This window comes from Saccopteryx leptura, chromosome 4 (genome assembly GCF_036850995.1).
Source record: "Saccopteryx leptura isolate mSacLep1 chromosome 4, mSacLep1_pri_phased_curated, whole genome shotgun sequence".
Taxonomy (NCBI): Eukaryota; Metazoa; Chordata; class Mammalia; order Chiroptera; family Emballonuridae; genus Saccopteryx; species Saccopteryx leptura.
The window spans coordinates 109,308,405-109,328,775 of NC_089506.1; the positions used below are offsets into that span (position 1 = coordinate 109,308,405).

A 20,371-nucleotide genomic window follows, 5' to 3' on the forward strand; every position below is an offset into this window, starting at 1 on the left:
ACAAGCCAAAGAATGCAAGCAGCTTCTAAAAACTTGGAAAAGCCCTCGGTGACAGCCAACAAGGAAACTCAAACCTCAGTCTTACAGATTCAAGGAACCAAATTATGTCAACAAACTGAGTAAGTGAGGAAACATTAATTCTCAGAGCTGCCAGAAATGAACGGAGCCGTGCCAACACTTAAATTTTAGTGTGGTGAGAATCCTATCTGATTTCTGACCTATAAAACCACAAGATAATATATTTGTGTTGTTTTAAGGCAATAAACTTGTAGCAATTTGGTACAGTGGAAATACAAAATTATTTCACCACTTATAATAGCTATGCAAAGAAATGATGTCTAATCAACTTTAAAATAGTCTAATATAGATTAGATAAAATAATCTAGACATATTGAAACTTTATTTTTAAATTTCCATCCTTCATCAACATATTGCTTCACTGATGTTAGATATTTATAATACAAACAATTTGTTTTATTTATAATAAAAACAATATGTTCAAATATAAAGTTTGTTTTTCTTTTTAAAAATACTTTTGAAAACTAAAGTCAAAATATACCAAATAAAGTCCAAGTGAAATACAAGAATTCTAACACCGACATTCACAAATCCACCACATGAAAGAAATCACTTACTCTGAGCCCATCGATAAAGTCTTTCATAAGCTGTTTCCTGAAGCAAGGCCATCTGTTCCATAATTTCTATTCTAAAAACAAAATTGAAAATGTTCCATAATTTAAAATGTTAGCCAACAGCTACATCTCTACATCTAAGCACCTAATTATCTTGTTTAATTACAGAATGATCTGACTACATCATGTTAGCTTTTTATAATTTTATGGAATAATTTTTCAATTTTTTATAATTAAACAAATGTCAAACCTTACCATCACTTAGTTATACAATTGCTGTTTTACTCTGCGAACATCAACAAATGTCCACAGATTCATAGAGATTAAGCTTTTTCAAAAAGAACCTAACACGTTTCTTAAATTTTAGAAATATAAGAAGCAAAGCAAATATGAAGTGAACAGGTTACTCACCCTGCTGTTTGCTGGTTTGTACGCAAGAGAACTTTGACGTCATTATGAATCTGTTTGACTCTTTCCAATCCCTTGAAAAAAGCCTTTAAAATTAAGAATGTAACTTTAAACGCCCATGTCTAAAGTAAAATTACATTATTCTAAAACAAAATATCACTCTGTACAAAGGAAAAACAAATACTTTCACGTACTCCAATGTTTTCTATGCTGATCTCAACTTTCTCTAAATTTTTATACAAAGTGTAATATATTTATTCAAATTTTAAAACATATGTTAATTCAATGTCTACTATATGCCAAATTGTGTGCTAGCTTCCAGGGATACAAAATTTATAAAGACAAAATCCCTGTCCTTAGGAAGTACACTCTTGTGAGGGAGACATGCAAACCTCAAGATCACTACAGAAAGAAAACTGTGCTCTGTATCACACATCTTATGCCTTAAGCATGGCTTTATCATTAAAGACAATGGTTTATATCTTTTATATACTCGTTCTTGCCCCCCATCCAAGAGTAGACTGCAAAGTGGGATGCAATAAAGATACTCATTAAATATCTAAGAGCTGAGAGATGCTGAACTCCCAAATTATTGGAGCTTTTTTTTCCAGATAGCCAAATAGTGTTCTAAACATGAAAATAATGAATGCGTTATTTTTCTTTGATGAATAAAATTTAAATAAAAAACATCTCCTCTAATACTGTTTATTATATCTACCAAGTGGAGAAAAGGTAAGATGTCAAATATTGGAATGTACAAAGTTCCTCAAACTCCAAGGGCGGTCAATACTAGTAAGTAATGCCCCTTCCAGTTCTCTCACCTATTGAACTGCCTACCTGCAGTTACATTCCCGCCTAGACTGTAAGATAATGGTAACGCCTATGGAGAGCCACTGAGTGAGACTCCACCCCCACTGCAAGCACTCTTCCTGCCCTCAGACTCCAGAATAATAGCTCCTCCCATTGAAAAGAATGAAAAATTCCTTCCTGAAAAAAACTGAGTCTTTCAAGTAAAAAAAAAAAAAAAGAAAAAGAATTAAAATTGCTCCCTATTGTTAACATTTTGAGAAGTTTTATATTTCTGTGTTAGTTTGGAATAGACGCATACGTTAAAAAAATAATTAGATGAAAAAATAAGAAATTTCTAATTCCAGGCAAGACAAAAAGTTGTAAATGAAGACTACGTAATCACTGTAATGTCACTGCACTAAACAGAAAATGCCATGTAGCCGTTCTGTGAGGGAGGAGGGGAGAGTACGCGTATGCAGGAGGGTCTGGGGGAGGAGGCTAAAGCCTCCTATTTCATGATAGGAAATCAACAGAAAATAGTTAACATAGATCATTAAATTCTTTTTAATGAAAGAACATACAGTTTATTTTTTGTAACTGATCTCATGTCTTGTCCCCAGGATAACAAGAGGAAAAAGCACTAAATTTAATACAAATAACAGTAATCTTCAAATGTGTTTGCTTGGGTAAAACTTACTGCCTTGCAATTCCCAGTCCATTAAAAGGATATTCTTTCTTACTATAAATCTAGAATATAGAATTTACAAAAGAAGCAATTTATACGGTTTGGTAAGGATTGGCAAATTAGAGATGGGGGAGGAGTGGAAGACATGGTTTAAGTTTTCTTTATAAGAAAACTTTATAAGCCTTATACTCTTTTTTTTTTTTTAAGTACATGTATTACTTTGAAAAAAAATAAATTGAAATACGCATCTTAATTACCAAATTTAAAAATATTTTAAAATCAAACATTTTTTTAGATTGTAAAAAAAAGCCTTAAAATTTTCTTTATAACATCTGTAACACTTTAAATAATTATAACAAAGGCAAGATACCTCAGTAATGGGTCCTTCTCTTGTACCTCGTAGAAGACTCATTTCCTCAGACGTTAGTTGGAACTTGGATAAGAAAGCATCAGCAACTTGTGCTCTTATTTCTAATCTTTGACTATAATAATAAAAACAAGCAATACAAATGAAGCACACTGTGCATTTTCATAGCTTTAAAACAAATTATGTCTCTGACATACTTTTTAAAGTAAAAGTATGAAAGACTATCAACATCTTCAAAAGTCTCATTTCTGTCCTAAATACTGGAAGCTCATCAGATATGTAAGTGATAAAATTAGCTGATGTCATTCTTTCTATCTCAGATACTTGCCCACAGTAAAAGGAAGTAATAATTATGAGAAAGAAGAAAAAAGTTCACAAATGATCTCTACAAGTTCTCAGCCACTTATAGGCACTTCAATAGTTCACCTTTTAATAATAAGGTTATCTTACAAGAGAGAACTATGCCTATTTTCAACTATTTTCTTTTCAGGCACTAAAAATTCCTAATGTTTGTTTGTTTTCTTTTGTTTTTTATTTTAGATTAGAGATTTAAGTCAAGAACTCATTTACTATTCCCTCATAAATTTACAAAGTCATCTCTCCACTCTTGCTTTCTTGGCTCTTTCTACATACTATGGTAATATAGAAGTCTTTTAAAGTATATTAACAGTACGCAATCTATTTAGACTACCTGTCGTTGAAAATTAGGAAAAGGCACACTCTAGTCTGGGGTGCAGCCTGCGGGGACATGAAGGACTGAGCAGAATGACCATCTAAAGACAAGCTAGGAATACAAACTGCCTGAGCAAAGCCTAACATTCCTGGCTTCTGGATCTTAGGTTTGAAGATATACAAATAACATTATAAGTGTTTCACTAGTAGTATTCACAAGGCAGTAATATTCGAAAATCTAAGAATACCCAAAAGAGACTGAACAAAATAAATACTAACACTTTTTATAGACAGTACAATGTATCTGTTATCTTCGTTTTGTTTGTACTCTTGGGTTGTGAAATTTCAAATTTACAGTCAAATGCTCCTGCTGAATAACACAGAAAGTTAAAAAGGGAAGTTCCTCCAGATGGCAGTAATGTTCTGTTTATATCGGATGATAACATAAATTGCCTAATTAAATCTACACAGAACAAGACAGGAACACGGGGATGCCCTGCGCTTCCAAGAGCCCCAGAGACAGTGAGAGGGAGGTGCGGAGTGCCTGTGAGCTCTGGGCTGGGTGGGCAGCTGTAGGCACAGCTTTCAGTCAAGGGGCTCCTTCCGTCTGACAGCACCATTTTCTGGTATTTTACAGTAAAATCTGGTAGAAGAGTAAGGACCTCCATCACACCTATCCCAGATTCAGCCCCGAGGGGAGGGAAATGAAGGCACAGTGAGAGGGAGGAGGCGGGGGTGAGGGATCTACTAGGTCTTATCTTCCAGGGCATTGGGGGGGGGGGGTAGTTGGGAGGTAGTGCAGGCTGGTTTGTGAGCTGGTAGACACTGTGTGGGGTGCCCGGTTGTAACAGGCCTGGCAGCTGCTTCTGCGGCCTTGGCTTCGCTGCAGGCGTGGAGGGGACATCACGCTACTGACCAAGCAGTTCCATGGCCCTGGGAAGGGTAATGATGAGGGGCTGCATATATCCCATGGCCCTGTCCATCACGGGAGGTCCTGGCTAGGGCTCAGGTGGGGATGCTGGGTAGGAGCAGCCAGGAGGGCAGGAGTACATTCCTCTGGTGGCTGGCAGGAAAAAGACACACGTCCCGCTGGGCAGGTAGGAACACTCACTGGCTCCCATGGGGGCTTCACTTCAGGAGGCTTGAGAGGCCACCTGAAGCTGTCTAACACTGAGAGAAAGCTCCTATCAGTGTCCCCCAGGATTTAAAGTACAGTAATCACAGAACTTCATAAAATTCTTTGAGACCATAAAAATTAATCATTTCAACTAAAACCTTTTTGGAGCTTATTTTGAATCTTTAAAGTCTTCATGAGGCACCAAGGAAAATGAAGCTCTTTATCGTTTCATTTTGTTTTTACCAAACCAAGTATTACCTATCTTGATCACACCCCTTAATCATTAAAGTTCATTCCAAATAATATGGTTGAAGTATTTAAATTGATTCATAAAATAAAAACTTTGAACCATAGGTTCTAAATCTGCAAAAGATCTCGTCCAAAACTACGTTGAACAATGGCCACCCTGCTAAAGCAAGGTATGTACGGTGTCTCAAGAGCACAGCTTTTAAAGTAGTAATGGAATAAATTCTACTAATAAAATCAAATTACTCTTTAGTTTTACTATATATATTCCTCCCAGGTAAGTTCACAACCATTCTGGCAGAAATTTAATGTTAGGTGGTCCAGCAATCAGGTCTGGGAGTATCTGTGCTACAGAAGAACATTAGCAAGGAGTCACGATGCGTAAAAGCCCTAAGCCAGGGTCTGGGGTGACAAAAGGTACATAGGATGCAATCTTTGCCTTCATCTTCATCACAACTGAAATACAGTATCCTTTGGAGGGTTTGTAATAGTTAAATAAAAATTTCTTCTAGAGTATTTGAGATGTGTTCATGCACTGCATATCACATTATATAATATATAAACAAAAATGACAAATATAAAAATGGCAAATATATACTGTGGAATAATTACAGCAAATAAAAAATATTGGCTATATCTATTTAAATAAATTTAAAGTGGTTTAAATAAATAGCATAATTAAAACCACTAAAAAATAAAATAGTATGGAATAAAGAGCTAGAATAAGAGTGTAGATAACAGAGCTGAGGAAAGTGTGCAGTGAGCACAGAAGAGCCTAAGCTTTGCTGCCACCACAGCCAGGGCAGAAGGAAAAGATGTGCTTCTCAGCTCTTTGTCTAACTGGAGAGCAGCAGGGTCGGGGAGGGACGCTCCTGGATGCAGGTCAGGCAGGGCTTTGCACCTATATCAATCCTTTAACCGTCACAACACCCCTGTGTCATTCCCTTTTATCAGATGTGGAAACTGAGGCTGTGGGAGATTTAGAAATAACTTGTACAAAATTAAAAATCTGATGAGATCTTACCCAAGATTTAAATTAGAATTCAGATTTTTGTCTTCAAAGCCTACAATCTTTCCACATCAACATATTACCATATACCTCAAAAAAAAACCCAAACATTCATCAAAGACTACTTTTCTGAGTCCAGAGAGAAATTTGGCTGGTAGGTCTTTATAAGAGATATTCAATAATAAAATATATAATGAATAGTGATTTCAATATTATTTAAAAAGATGGAAATGTGTTCATGTGAATATAGCCTTTCCTGATCACAATGAAATGCATCTTCTATCAACTAAATTTTAAGGAGAAATATTAAGTTGCAGTTCTATAAAGACAATTCTACATCGAACTTGACCAATTACAGCATTAGCAAACACAATGACTGACCTTCAAACCCAGTTGGAAAAATATTCATATCCCATATAGTTGATACTTGCTGCTCCTACCCTTCTCTCCCTCTCTCTCTCCCTTTCTCTCTATTTCTCTAAAATAAATAAATAAATAATTTTTAAAAATAAAAAATAACTCTGCCAGCTCCCAGGAATACTTTATCATTTCTGCTATGTAATTTTCCTTAGATACTGTCACACAAATGTCCACTTGACACAATGTATCTTTAGTTCTTCAGATGCTAGAGTTGTAACAAATTTTCACTTCCCAAAAGCAAAACAGACAAAAACAGTTTGACAGGCTTCCAAAAATAGTGACCACAATCGTACTTAAATACTTTTGAGAAAATGTGAATAAAAGCACAATGTTCTAATATTGCCTCCTATAGACATTAATCAGAATCCCATATATGTTATAAGCTCCAATGCAATGCTTATTTTTCAGTTTTTATTTATTTTTTTTTTTCATTTTTTTTTTTTCATTTTTTTCATTTTTCTGAAGCTGGAAACAGGGAGAGACAGTCAGACAGACTCCCGCATGCGCCCGACCGGGATCCACCCGGCACGCCCACCAGGGGCGATGCTCTGCCCACCAGGGGGCGATGCTCTGCCCATCCTGGGCGTCGCCATGTTGCGACCAGAGCCACTCTAGCGCCTGGGGCAGAGGCCACAGAGCCATCCCCAGCGCCCAGGCCATCTTTGCTCCAATGGAGCCTTGGCTGCGGGAGGGGAAGAGAGAGACAGAGAGGAAGGTGCAGCGGAGGGGTGGAGAAGCAAATGGGCGCTTCTCCTGTGTGCCCTGGCCGGGAATCGAACCCGGGTCCTCCGCACGCTAGGCCGACGCTCTACCGCTGAGCCAACCGGCCAGGGCTTCAGTTTTTATTTTATGGGTTTTTTTCCTGACTTTAGAATAGTTGCATTCCACAGTCATGCACTCAAAAATCCCTTATTGAATCTACATGTTAGGCAGTGGAGACACCAGGAGAAGAAGAAACTGTTATTGTTCTCAAGAAGTTCACAGTTTAGTAGGAAAAGAAAGACAAACCAATAGTAAATTACAAGAGACTGTAATAGACACTACAGTACATGAATCTATATTGTACTTCCCTTCCTTCACACATTTATTCAGTTAACAAATATTAGTATACTTTGAACTACTCTAAGAATTATACAATTAAATCTTGGTTATACAAGTAAAAAAATCAGTTAAAAAATAAGAAATGATTGTAAAAAAAATTTATTAAAAATCTAAAACTACAATAATTTTTTAATCCTACAGCAAACAAGAAATAATACATTGTTATCTCCAAAAAAAAAAAAAAGAAATCCTCTAATCTCAATATCAAGTTTAATGTTCCTAAACTATTGTTTTATATTTATTTTACTCTCAGACAATAGATTAGAACCTTATATGTTATATCAATTTTGAAGGATTTTTTTATTATTTTGTTCTAATTTTGATTTGGTTTTATCTACAATTTTCTTTCCATTTAATCTTAAAATTAATGAAGAAGTGACTATATAAAAAAAAAACTTACCTTTCAGCTTGAAGCTTAGTGGTTTTAACTATTAAATCTTGTGTCTGTTCCTTTGCTGCCTAAAATAATAAACACATCTAGTGTCAGTATATTTCAATTTTATTATAATTCAGAAAACCACTACCACTTACTGGAGTTCAGACTTAAGAGCAAGTGAGATCACACTCCAGAACTCAAAACTTTGTAAAACTCCTGAGTCGTAATTGAAATAGATGTTTACCAAGAGGGATTCATTCACTCAGTGGTCTCAATACACACATGATGCTAAGGCTGACAAAAGGAAAAGGGCACCAGGATGCTGACTAAGGAATTTAACAGTTCACGATGCTTTTTGCGACACAGAAGCACTGGAAGAATGAGTTAAGGATGAAGAATATGACCGGTGATGCACATGTGCAGATACCATGAGACTCTAAATGGAGCTGTAAGTGAAGTCACTGAAACAGGACAGATCTGGGCAGAGATGCCCAAGATGGAGATAAGACTTTGCAAACTGAGACAAACTACCCCTTCACAGTGGGTTTCGGTGAAGATTAGAGACAGACCTGTCTAAAGGACACAAGGCTATACCTGGCCAAGTTATATACTAAGCAACTCCAACAAGCCAGAGCTGAAAGGATCTGAAATGAAAACTTGAAGAAAAAAAAAAAAAGGTGTTCTATCCAAAACTAGGCAAACATGTATAAAGTGGATTGAAACAAAAGACAGCCTGACTAGGAGGTGGCGCAGTGGATGCAGGCGTCCCCAAACTACGGCCTGCGGGCCGCATGCGCCCCCTTGAGGCCATTTATTCGGCTCCCGTCACACTTCCGGAAGGGGCACCTCTTTCATTGGTGGTCAGTGAGAGGAGCACTGTATGTGGCGGCCCTCCAACAGTCTGAGGGACAATGAACTGGCCCCCCTGTGTAAAAAGTTTGGGGACCCCTTGTGCATTAGCCCTTTAAGAGAGTATCTGGTATTCTAGCAGAATTTTTCCTCTTCCCATTGGGCAAAATCTCCACTGCTTTTCACTACCAGATGCTATGCAGGCTCTACTTCCTGGCCCTGTGCTCTGAGTTGGGGGTCTCAGCCAGATGATAAGACCACACATGCCTCAGGAAGGACTTTTGCAGCTGAGATATCCTTCCAGCTTTCCACCTGCTGCACCTGGGTGTAGGGGCCAGCTTTATCCAGGTCTTTGCACTTACCAGTTGCTATGTTGCTTCTTCTAGAAATTCTTGAACATAGTACTGATATTATTCTGAATACTGATAGTATTCAGCTATCTTCCAGTTCGTTATTCAGCTTGATTGCTCTATAGTTTAGCTGTAAATCCTGTTTGGTTTTGGGAGGCGGTGAGCATAGTTTCCACCTACTCTGCAGTCATCTTTAAACTCCTAAATTATATCTTAATAAAGTTATTATTAAAACTGATAATAATATCTTTAGATTTTTGATAAATGTTCTCACTCTTTTTGTGTGACAGAGAGAGAGAGAGAGAGAGAGAGAGAGAGAGACAGATAGGAACAGATAGACAGGAAAGACGAGAGATGAGAAGCATCAATTCTTTGTTGCATCTCCTCAGTCTCCTTAGTTGTTCATTGATTGTTTTCTCATGTGTGCTTTGACCAGGGGAGGAGGGGCTACAGCAGAGTGAGTGACTCTTGCTAAAGCCAGTGACCTTGGGCTCAAGCCAGTGACATTTGGGATGTCAGAGTGTCAGACTGGGATGCAGAGGACCCAGGCTCAAGACCCCGAGGTCGCCAGCTTGAGCGCAAGCTCATCTGGTTTGAGCAAAAAGCTCACCAGCTTGGACCCAAGGTCGCTGGCTCAAGCAAGGGGTTACTTGGTCTGCTGAAGGCCCGTGGTCAAGGCACATATAAGAAAGCAATCAATGAACAACTAAGGTGTTGCAACGAAAAACTGATGATTGATGCTTCTCATCTCTCTCCATTCCTGTCTGTCTGTCCCTATCTATCCCTCTCTCTGACTCGCTCTCTGTCTCTGTTAAAAAAAAAAAAAGAAACAAACAAACAAACAAAAGACAAATGTAGTTAATCAGATTCTCTCTTAAAGACCCTCACATAAGGCACTTAGCACTGACATGAGAAGCTATAATAGTTTCTTATTCTCCTGGTGTCTCTATTGCCTAACATGTAGTTTCAATAAAAAATAATTTTGAGTACATGACTATGGAATGCAACTACTCTAATATCAAAATTCTACACAGTTAGCTCTGGACCAGCCAGGAAGCAAACAACATTAATAAGCCATCACCTAAATAAATACAAGGCATGTATTTAAAAAATACAAAAAAAGCATAATATTTATATTCAAGATTCCTATAGGGCAAGATGTGAAGCGGACATGATAACCACTACACTGTGGAAACAACTGCTTACAGGGCAAGATGTGATGGATAGCCATACCTTTTGAGAACTTATCTAACAATTTTTGAAAGCTTACTTTGCCCCAGGAACTATGCTAAAATCAAGCCATTATACAGTACCTGTAGGCGACTTGTCATATCTTGACAACAGCTACTCATCGCTTGAACATCTTCATTTATGCTTTCAAGTTCCTAAAAAGAAAATAACAGCATTAAATATATTAATTTCCCTTCTCTCAGCCAAATCCTGAGTTTCAACCCATGAATTCCTTTTGCCAAAACATAACAAAAGATTCCATATTTAAGACTGAGAATAATTAAAAAGAAGTAACATTTGTTAGAAAAAAATGTAAAAAAACAAAACTAGCATGTTCTACTTAGAGGGTGCAACAATAAATAATGGCAAATGCTTTAAAAATATTAATACCTCTTTATTCAGAAATTCAAATACTAACAATTTATCCCAATGAATTAATCAGATAAGTACAACAACATATACATAAGAGGATGATCAATAGAGTTGCCTAAAACAAATGGAAAATGTGAAATATTTATAACCATGCAATGGAAATCCGTGCATACATTAAAACTGAGAGTGTGTGTATATGTGTATGTACTGACATGGAAAGACATCTATATAAGGTAAAAAAAGGTGTTACCCCACCATTTTTACAGGAACACATATACATGTGCAAAAGATCATAGAAAAGGCCATTCAAAGGATTCCAAGATGGCGAGGGAGTAGGCGGACCTTCCAACCACCACCTCCCAGGACCAAATTGGATTACAACTTAATTTTAAGGACAATCATATTGAAAAAACAACTTTGGACTAAACCAGTGGTAGTCAACCTGGTCCCTACTGCCACCTAGTGGGCATTCCAGCTTTCATGGTGGGCGGTAGCAGAGCAACCAAAGTATAAATAAAAAGATATATTTAACTATAGTAAGTTGTTTTATAAAGATTTATTCTGCCAAACTTAGCAAAAATCCAACATAAAGTACTTGGTAAGTAATTTTTATATGCTTTAACTTGAGGTAACTCTGCTTTATAAATTTGATAAAGTAAAGTTACTTCCCTACTTTATAAATCACCATTACTGTGGAACCAGTGAGTGGTTAGAAATTTTACTACTAACAGAGATACAAAAGTGGGCAGTAGGTATAAAAAGGTTGACTACCCCTGGACTAAACAAAGAGGAGTCAATAACCAAGAACCACAGAAGCCACACCAAGACTAGTAGGAAGGGTGGAGATGAGGAAAAAACTGCCCCACTCAAAGGAGCGAGTGGCGGCTGAGGGTCCAGAGGGACTCTCACTGTGGGGAGAGTTGCCCTGAGAGGGATGGGTCCTCAGCCACAGGCCCAACACCCAGTCTAAAGCCCCAGAGCCTAGAAGAGCACCCACACAGCATTTGGAAGTGAAAAGAGCCAGGTTTCTGTCTGCGAGAAAGCGATGGAGTTCAAAAAGATGCAGGCTCCATCTTACAGAGTCTAAGCAGAAAATCTTGTTCACAGCCACGTAGCTGGGGCACCAGGAGAGGGAGAGCTGAGAGAACTGGAGTTGCATTAGGAGAATGTAAAGTTGGACGCCCAGGGAGAGACACTGTGGGGGACAGCCAATGGAACACCTGTGCTGAGTCATTCACAAATACTGCAGTCTCCATCTTTCTCGGGTAGAGTAGTCCCTTCTGAGCGGCATCAGCCTGGGAGAAGCAACTGCTCTGCCCTCTGGAGTCTCTCCTGCCCCAGTCATGAAGACTGGGTCATGCTGAGAAGCCAGGAAGCAGGGCCTGTCAGTGATTAAATTTTCTGGAGTGGAGGCCGGAGCTTTCCCCCACACACTCCCGAGACTGGGACTGGTACTTATGCCTCATGGGAGACTCAGCAGAAACTATTCATACTGCGGGAAGAACACACTTCTGGGACTCAGAGGCCACACCCTACTGAGGTCTGTGAAAAAAATCTGGACAGACTGACACATGGGGCTGAGAGGCAGAGCCACACCCACTACCCTTCCTAATCCCTGAATTGCTGCAGGCTCTAGACTTTATCAGAGGTTTGTTCAGTGGCCAAGCCCAAAAAGCAGCCAGCAGACAGAGGCTGAAGGAGTTGGGACTCAGAAAAACTTGGCCTTTTAAGCGGACCTCCAGGTTGAGTGTGGGTAACAGTCAGCCTAGGTGTGCAGCTTGGTATTTACATGAGCACCTGGGCCCAGCAGAGGCAAGAGCTATCCACAAACTCTGAACTGCCTGAAGCTCCAAGAAGGTTGCTGAGGGCCAGTCACAGCAGTGTCTCCCACTAACCTGGCGGCCCAGGGCTGGCACATCCAGTGGCCAGCTATGGAGAGCATCTGTTCAGAGCCTAACACTCCCTTGCCAGAGTGGCATCCTAAGGAAGGGCTCCTCACACCTGACCCAGCTGAGGCAAGTTCCACTCTCTGTGATCAGCACCGTCACAGTGGCTCATGTGCATTGGGTAGGGTGGAGCTTTAGTCAGCTGTCCTGGGTGCTGAATATCCTGCCCTGCTGGGCTAGATTCCACAGGAGGAAGGGAGAGAGGATTGGAGCATGGGCATTTAAAGTGTGGGTCCCTATTGTTGGATCTGGTCAATAGGCTTAGACACTTTCTGGTTGGGCCCAGTCAGCCCCAGGAGAGGACTCTCTCAGTCTTTCTACCTGAGACCAGGGTCTCATCAGCTGTAAGAACAACTTTCTGCAGAGGGGATGGTTGGCCCCACTTGATCTGAACCTGCTGCTCACCTTGTCGGGGAGAAATAAAATCTGAGTAACCAGCAGTGGCTGAGGGGTTAGGTTCTGGAGTGGGAACCACATTCCCCATACTGAGCTACTGACCAAGAGACCCCTGAAGTAAGGGGTACCACTAACATTGTATTCCCAACCTCAGCTGCCCTAACCTAGTGGTTGGCAAACTCATTAGTCAACAGAGCCTAATATCAATAGTACAATGATTGAAATTTCTTTTGAGAGTCAAATTTTTTAAACTTAAACTATATAGGTAGGTACATTCCTTATCAAGGTAGCGCCCACAAGTGGTATTTTGTGGAAGAGCCACACTCAAGGGGCCAAAGAGCTGCATGTGGCTCACAAGCCACGGTTTGCCAACCACTACCCTAACCCAACAAGCTTGCAACCTGTATAGGGGTTGGTTGGGTGAGGCCAGTCTGAGTCCACACTACAGTCTTTTTACAAAAGACTTTGTAGGAGGACCAGGCACCTGCAAGAGGAGGTGGATCAGCTGAAAAGTGGAGGCAAATCTTACGAAGCTTGGGGTTTTTACGAAGTTACTGTCATTTCTAAGCAGGAGGAAGGTGATCTTTATACAGAGGTTGGCCTCTCCTACACTACACAGGCACAAAAAACACAGACACAAACAGAAAAAAGAGTAGTAGCTGCAGACAAGTAGTCCAAAGCAGGTTACAAACAACACTTGACACCAACTCAACAAGATCCAGAACCAAAACAACCGGTAGTGGGTGGCAGAAAGTACCAACTATAGATTTAGCTAGCTACACCAGCAGCATGACCAAAGGAGGAGTCTAGCAAGCAACAGACATTGTGGAGAATAAACACACCCAATAGGACAGACATCGCACAATGCACAGTGCATAATACACATGCTTAAGGTTGACCCTTAGAGCCAGCCAGCCTGAAGGAATAAATGTACCCACAAAAGGTCCAACTGCATTCAATACTTACATACAAGAGGAGGGAAAATAGTACCCTGAAGAAGCAGTCCTAGAACAAGGAAAACAATACCACCGAGGCCATCTTCCTCAGAGACTACACAAAAATTTCAGTCAGACAGTGCTACCTAATATACAGACAAAATGGGCAAAGAAATGTGATTCAAATGAATCAACAAGAGAAATCCCCAGAAAAAGAACTAAATGAAATGGAAGTAACCAAATTACCAGATGCAGAGTTTAAAATAATAAATTTTAGGATGCACAAGGATCTTAAAGCAACAATGGATGGATATAATGAGCACCTAAATAAAGAGATAATAAGCATCAAAAGGACATTGAGGCCCTGGCCGGTTGGCTCAGCGGTAGAGCGTCGGCCTGGCGTGTGGGGGACCCGGGTTCGATTCCCAGCCAGGGCACATAGGAGAAGCGCCCATTTGCTTCCCCACCCCCCTCTCCTTCCTCTCTGTCTCTCTCTTCCCCTCCCGCAGCCAAGGCTCCATTGGAGCAAAGATGGCCCGGGCACTGGGGATGGCTCCTTGGCCTCTGCCCCAGGCACTAGAGTGGCTCTGGTCGCGGCAGAGAGACACCCCAAAGGGGCAGAGCATCGCCCCCTGGTGGGCAGAGCTTCACCCCTGGTGGGCGTGCCAGGTGGATCCCGGTCGGGGGCATGCGGGAGTCTGTCTGACTGTCTCTCCCCATTTCCAGCTTCAGAAAAATGAAAAAAAAAAAAAAAAGGACATTGAAATCATAAAAAAGAACCAGTCAGTAATGACACATACAATATCAGAAATGAACACTGCACTAGAAGGAATCAACAGCAGGCTGAATGAAACAGAGGATCAAATCAGCAATTTAGAATACAAAGAAAAACATAAGCACAGAAGTAGAACAGCAAAATGAAAAGCAGCGCAAAAAGACTGAGGAAACTCTAAGTGATCTTTGTGACAACATGAAGAGAAACAACATCCACATCATAACGGGTTCCTGAAGGAGAAGAGAATGAACAAGGCATAGAGAACCTGTTTGAAGAAATCATAGCTGAAAATTTCCCAAAATTGATTAAGGAAAAAATCACACAACTTCAAAAAGCACAGAGAGTCCCATTAAAGAGGAACCCAAAGAAGACTACGTCAAGACATATAATTTAAATGCCAAATTGAAGAGATACAGAATACCAAAAGCTGCAAGAGAAAAAGTTAATTTTCTAAAGAGAAACCCCCATAAGGATAACATCTGACTTCAGAAGAGATTGAGGCCAGAAGAGATTGGCAAGAAATATTCAAAGTGATCCAAAACAAGATCCTATAACCAAGACTAAGTTATCCAGCAAGGCTATCATTTAAAATTAAAGAAGAAATAAAAAGCATTCCATACAAAAAACGTAACTCAAGGAATTCATTGTAACCAAACCAGTACTACAAGAAATGTTACCGGGACTGCTGTAAAGCAGCAAAGAAAAAAAAAGAAAAAGAGGTTTGTAGATTTAAAAAATAAAATGGCAATAAATAAGTACATATCAATAATAACCATAAATGTAAATAGATTATATTCTCCAATCAAGACATAAGGTATGCCCTGGCCAGCTAGCTCAGTGTGTAGGCCCAGCGTGTGGAAGTCTTGGGTTCAATTACTGGCCAGGGCACAAAGGAGAAGCACCCATCTGCTTTTCCACCATTACCCCTCTCCTTTCTATCTCTCTCTTCCTCTCCCACTGTCAAGGCTCCATTGGAGCAAAGTTGGCCCGGATGCTGAAGATGGCCCCATGACCTCCACCTCAGGTGCTAGAATGGCTCCATTGCAACGGAGCAATGGCTCCAGATGGGCAGAGAAATGGCTCCAGATGGACAGAGCATCACCCCCAGCTGGGAATGCCAGGTGGATCCCAGTCAGGTGCATGCGGGAGCCTGTCTCTCTACCTCCCTGCTTCTCACTTCAGAAAAATACAAAAAAGAAAAAAGAAAAAAAGACATAGGGTAGCTGCATGGATAAGAAAACAAGACCCATATATATGCTGTCTACAAGAGACTCACCTCAGAACAAAAGATACACATAGACCGAAAGTGAAGGGATGGAAAAATGTATTTCACACAAATATAATTTTTTTAAAAAGCTGGGGTAGTAACATTTATATCTGACAAAATAGACTTTAAAACAAATGGATATTAAAACAAAGGGATAAAGAAGGTCACTACATAATGATAAAAGGAGCAATCCAACAGGAGGATATAACCATTGTAAATATTTATGTGCCTAATATAGGAGTACCTAAAAATATAAAGCAGATTTTGATAGACATAAAGGGTGAGATAAACAGCAATACTATAATAATAGCAGATTTTAATACCCCACTAATATCAATGGATAGATCCTCAGACAGAATATTAACAAAGAGGCAACAAAGAAACAAAAGCCTTAAATGACATGCTAGATCAACTAAATTTATTATAATTGATATCTTCAGAACCTTACACCCAAAGCAGCAGAATATACATTCTTTTTTCTTTTTTTTTCTTTTTTTTTTTTTATGTATTTTTCTGAAGCTGGAAACGGGGAGAGACAGTTAGACAGACTCCTGCATGCACCCAACCGGGATCCACCCGGCACGCCCACCAGGGGCGAAGCTCTGCCCACCAGGGGGCGATGCTCTGCCCCTCTGGGGCATTGCTCTGCTGTGACCAGAGCCACTCTAGCGCCTGGGGTAGAGGCCAAGGAGCCATCCCCAGTGCCCGGGCCATCTTTGCTCCAATGGAGCCTTGGCTGCGGGAGGGGAAGAGAGAGACAGAGAGGAAGGAGGGGGGGGGGTGGAGAAGCAAATGGGTGCTTCTCCTATGTGCCCTGGCTGGGAATCGAACCCGGGTCCCCCACACGCCAGGCCGACGCTCTACCGCTGAGCCAACCGGTCAGGGCTTATACATTCTTTTTAAGTGCTCTTGGTACAGTCTCTATGATGGACCACATGTTAGGACACAAAACAAGTCTCAATAAATTTAAGAAGACTGTAATCAAATCAAGCATTTTCTCTGATTACAGTGGCACGAAACTAGAAATCAACTACAATAGAAAAACTAAAAAAACATTAAAACACTTGGAGACTAAAGCATGTTATTAAATAATGAACGGGTTAACAACGAGATCAAGGAAGAAATCAAAAATTTCCTTAAAACAAATGAAAATTAACATACAACAAATCAAAAGCAGTCCTGAGAGGAAAGTTCATAGCATTACAGGCATACCTTAAAAAGCAAGAAAAAGCTCAAATAAAGAACCTAAACCTGCATCTAAACAAACTAGAAAAAGAACAGCAAATAAAGCCTAGAGCAAGTAGAAAGAAGGAAATAATAAAGATCAGAGCAGAAATAAATAAAATAGAAGCTAAACCAGTGGTTCTCAACCTGTGGGTCGCGACCCCGGCGGGGGTTGAACGACCAAAACAAAGGGGTCATCTAAAGCCGATAGACGACCCCTGTGTTTTGGTTGTTCGACCCCTGCCGGGGTCACAACCCACAGGTTGAGAACCGCTGAGCTAAACAAAGAATGCAAAATATCAATAAAACCAAGAGCTGGTTCTTTGAAAAGGTAAACAAGATTGATGAACCTTTAATCAGACTCATTAAGAAAAAAAGAGAGAAGACTCAAATAAAATTAGAAATGAAAATAGAGAAGTAACAACTGACACCGCAGAAATACAAAGGATTGTAAGAAAATACTATGAAGATCTATATGCCAAAAAAATTGCACAACCTAGGTGAAAGGGATAAATTCCTAGAAACATACAATCTTCCAAAACTCAAGCTGAAAGAATAGAAAACTTAAACAGACCAATTACAACAAATGAAATTGAAACAGTTATCAAAAAACTCCCACAAACAAAAGTCCTGGACTAGATGGCTTCACAGGTGAATTTTACCAAACATTCAAACAAGAACTAACATGTATCCTTCTCAAGCTACTTCAAAAAGTTCAAGAGGAGGGAAGACTTCCAAGCTCCTTTTATGAGGCGAGCATAATTCTGGTTCCAAAACTAAGCAAAGACAATACAAAGAAAGAAAACTATAGGCCAATATCCCTGACGAACATAGATACTAAAATTCTCAACAAAATATTAGCAAATGGGATACAGCAATACATTTAAAAAAATCATACATCATGATCAAGTGGGATTTATTCTGGGGAGGCAAAGCTGGTACAATATTCGCAAATCAATAAATGTGATTCATCACATAAACAAAGGCAAGGATAAAAATCACATGATTGTATCAATAGGTGCAGAAAAAGTATTTGATAAAAACCCAGCACCCACTTATGATCAAAACTTTCAGCAAAGTGGGAAACAGGGAACATACCTCAACATGATAAAGGCCATCTATGACAAACCCACAGCCAACATCATACTCAATGGGCAAAAATTAAAAGCAATCCCCTTAAGATCATGAACAAGGCAGGGGTGCCCCCTTTCACCACTCTTAATCAACATAGTTCTGGAAGTCCTAGCCACAGCAATCAGACAAGAAGAAGAAATACAAACCATCATAATTGGAAAAGAAGAAGTAAAATTATCATTATTTGCTGATGACAATACTGTATATAAAAAACCCTAAAGTCTCAGTCAAAAAACTACTAAACCTGACAAATGAATTTGGCAAGGTGGCAGGATATAAAATTAATATTCATAAATGAGAGGCATTTTTATACACCAACAATAAACTGTCTCAAAGAGATATTAAGGAAACAATCCCCTTCATTATTGTGACAAAAAAATAATAATAAAGTACCTAGGAGTAAATTTAACCAAGGAAGTAAAAGAATTGTATTCCAAGGAAGTAAAAAAATTATAAAACATTGATAAAAGAAATCAAGGAAGATACAAACAAGTGGAAGCATATACCATGTTCGTGGATAGGAAGAATAAACATCATTAAAATGTCTATAGTACCCAAAGCAACCTATAAATTCAATGCAATTCCTATTAAAATACCAATGGCATACTTCAAAGATATAGAACAAATATTGCAAAAATTTATATGGAACCAAACAAGAATACGAATAGCCTCAGCAATCTTGAAAATGAAGAATAAAGTCGAAGGTATCACACTTCCTGATATCAAATTATACTACAAGGCCACTGCAATCAAAACAGCTTGGTACTGGCATTAGAACAGGCATACAGATCAATGGAACAGAACAGAGAACTCAGAAATAAAACCATGCCTTTACGGTTAACTGATATTTGACAAAGGAGGTAAGAGCCTATAATGGAGTAAAGACAGTCTCTTTAATAAATTTTGTTGAGAAAATTGGACAAGTATATGCAAAAAAAAAAAAAAAAGAAAATAACCACCAACTTAACCATTCACAAAAATAAAATTAAAATGGATAAAAGACTTATATATAAGTTGTGAAATCATAAACATCTTAGAAGAAAACATACTCTGGTATCTCTCATAGCAATATTTTTTCCGATTTATCTTCATGGGCAAGTGAAATAACAGACAAAATAAACAAATGGGACTATATCAAACTAAAAAGCTTTTCCACAGCAAAAGATACCATGAACAAAATAAAAAGGCAACCTAAACAATGGGAGAACATATTCGCCAATACGTCTGATAAGGAGTTAATAACCAAAATTTAGAAAGAACTTGTAAAACTCAACACCAGGAACATAAACAATTTAATTTAAAAATAGGCAGAAGAAATGAATAGACACTTCTCCAAAGAGGATATACAGATGGCCAACAGGCATATGAAAAAAAAAAAATTCTACATCACTAATTATCAGAGGAATGCAAATTAAAACAATTAGATACTACCTCACAACTGACAGAAAGGCGCTCATTAACAAATCAACAGTAAGTGATGGAGAGGGTGTGGAGAAAAGGGAACCCTCCTGCACTGCTGGTGGGAATGCAGACTTGTACAACCACTGTGGGAAACAGTATGGTGTTTCTTCAAAAAAATTAAAAATGGAACTGCCTTTTGACCCAGGTACCCACTTTTAGGAATATATCTTAAGAATACCAAATCACTGATTCAAAAGAAAATATGCACTCCCATGTTTATTGCAGCATTGTTTACAATAGCCAAGATATGGAAACAGCCCAAGTGTCCGAGTGGATTAAAAAGCAGTGGTACATATACACAATGGAATACTACGCCATAGTGAAAAAGATGGAAATCTTACCTTTTGCAATGGCATGGATGGACCAGGAGACTATTATGCTAAGTGAAATAAGCCAGGCAGAGAAAGACAAATATCTTATGATATCATATATGTGGAATCTAATGAACAAAATGAACTAAGGAACAGAACAGAGACAGAGCCAGGGTCATGGGGACCAGAAGGACAGCAGTCAGAGGGAAGGGAAATGAGGGGATGGGATCAGAGAAGGTGAAGGGATTAGTGAAATTATATAGACATAACACATAAATATAGATAACAGGACAGCAAAC

At 39.2% G+C, this 20,371-nt stretch overlaps 1 protein-coding gene across 1 annotated transcript in view; it reads right to left on the reverse strand.

Annotated features, from left to right (window-relative positions):
* COG6 (component of oligomeric golgi complex 6) overlaps positions 1–20,371 on the reverse strand; it is a 70,363-nt gene that overhangs the window by 41,000 nt on the left and 8,992 nt on the right. Inside the window, exons 3-7 of the mRNA XM_066380968.1 lie at positions 10,335–10,406; positions 7,847–7,905; positions 2,885–2,996; positions 1,044–1,126; positions 636–706 (exon numbers count right to left, since the gene is read on the reverse strand). Of these exons, the coding sequence (XP_066237065.1) occupies positions 636–706; positions 1,044–1,126; positions 2,885–2,996; positions 7,847–7,905; positions 10,335–10,406 (397 nt within the window). The remainder of the gene's footprint in view (positions 1–635; positions 707–1,043; positions 1,127–2,884; positions 2,997–7,846; positions 7,906–10,334; positions 10,407–20,371) is intronic.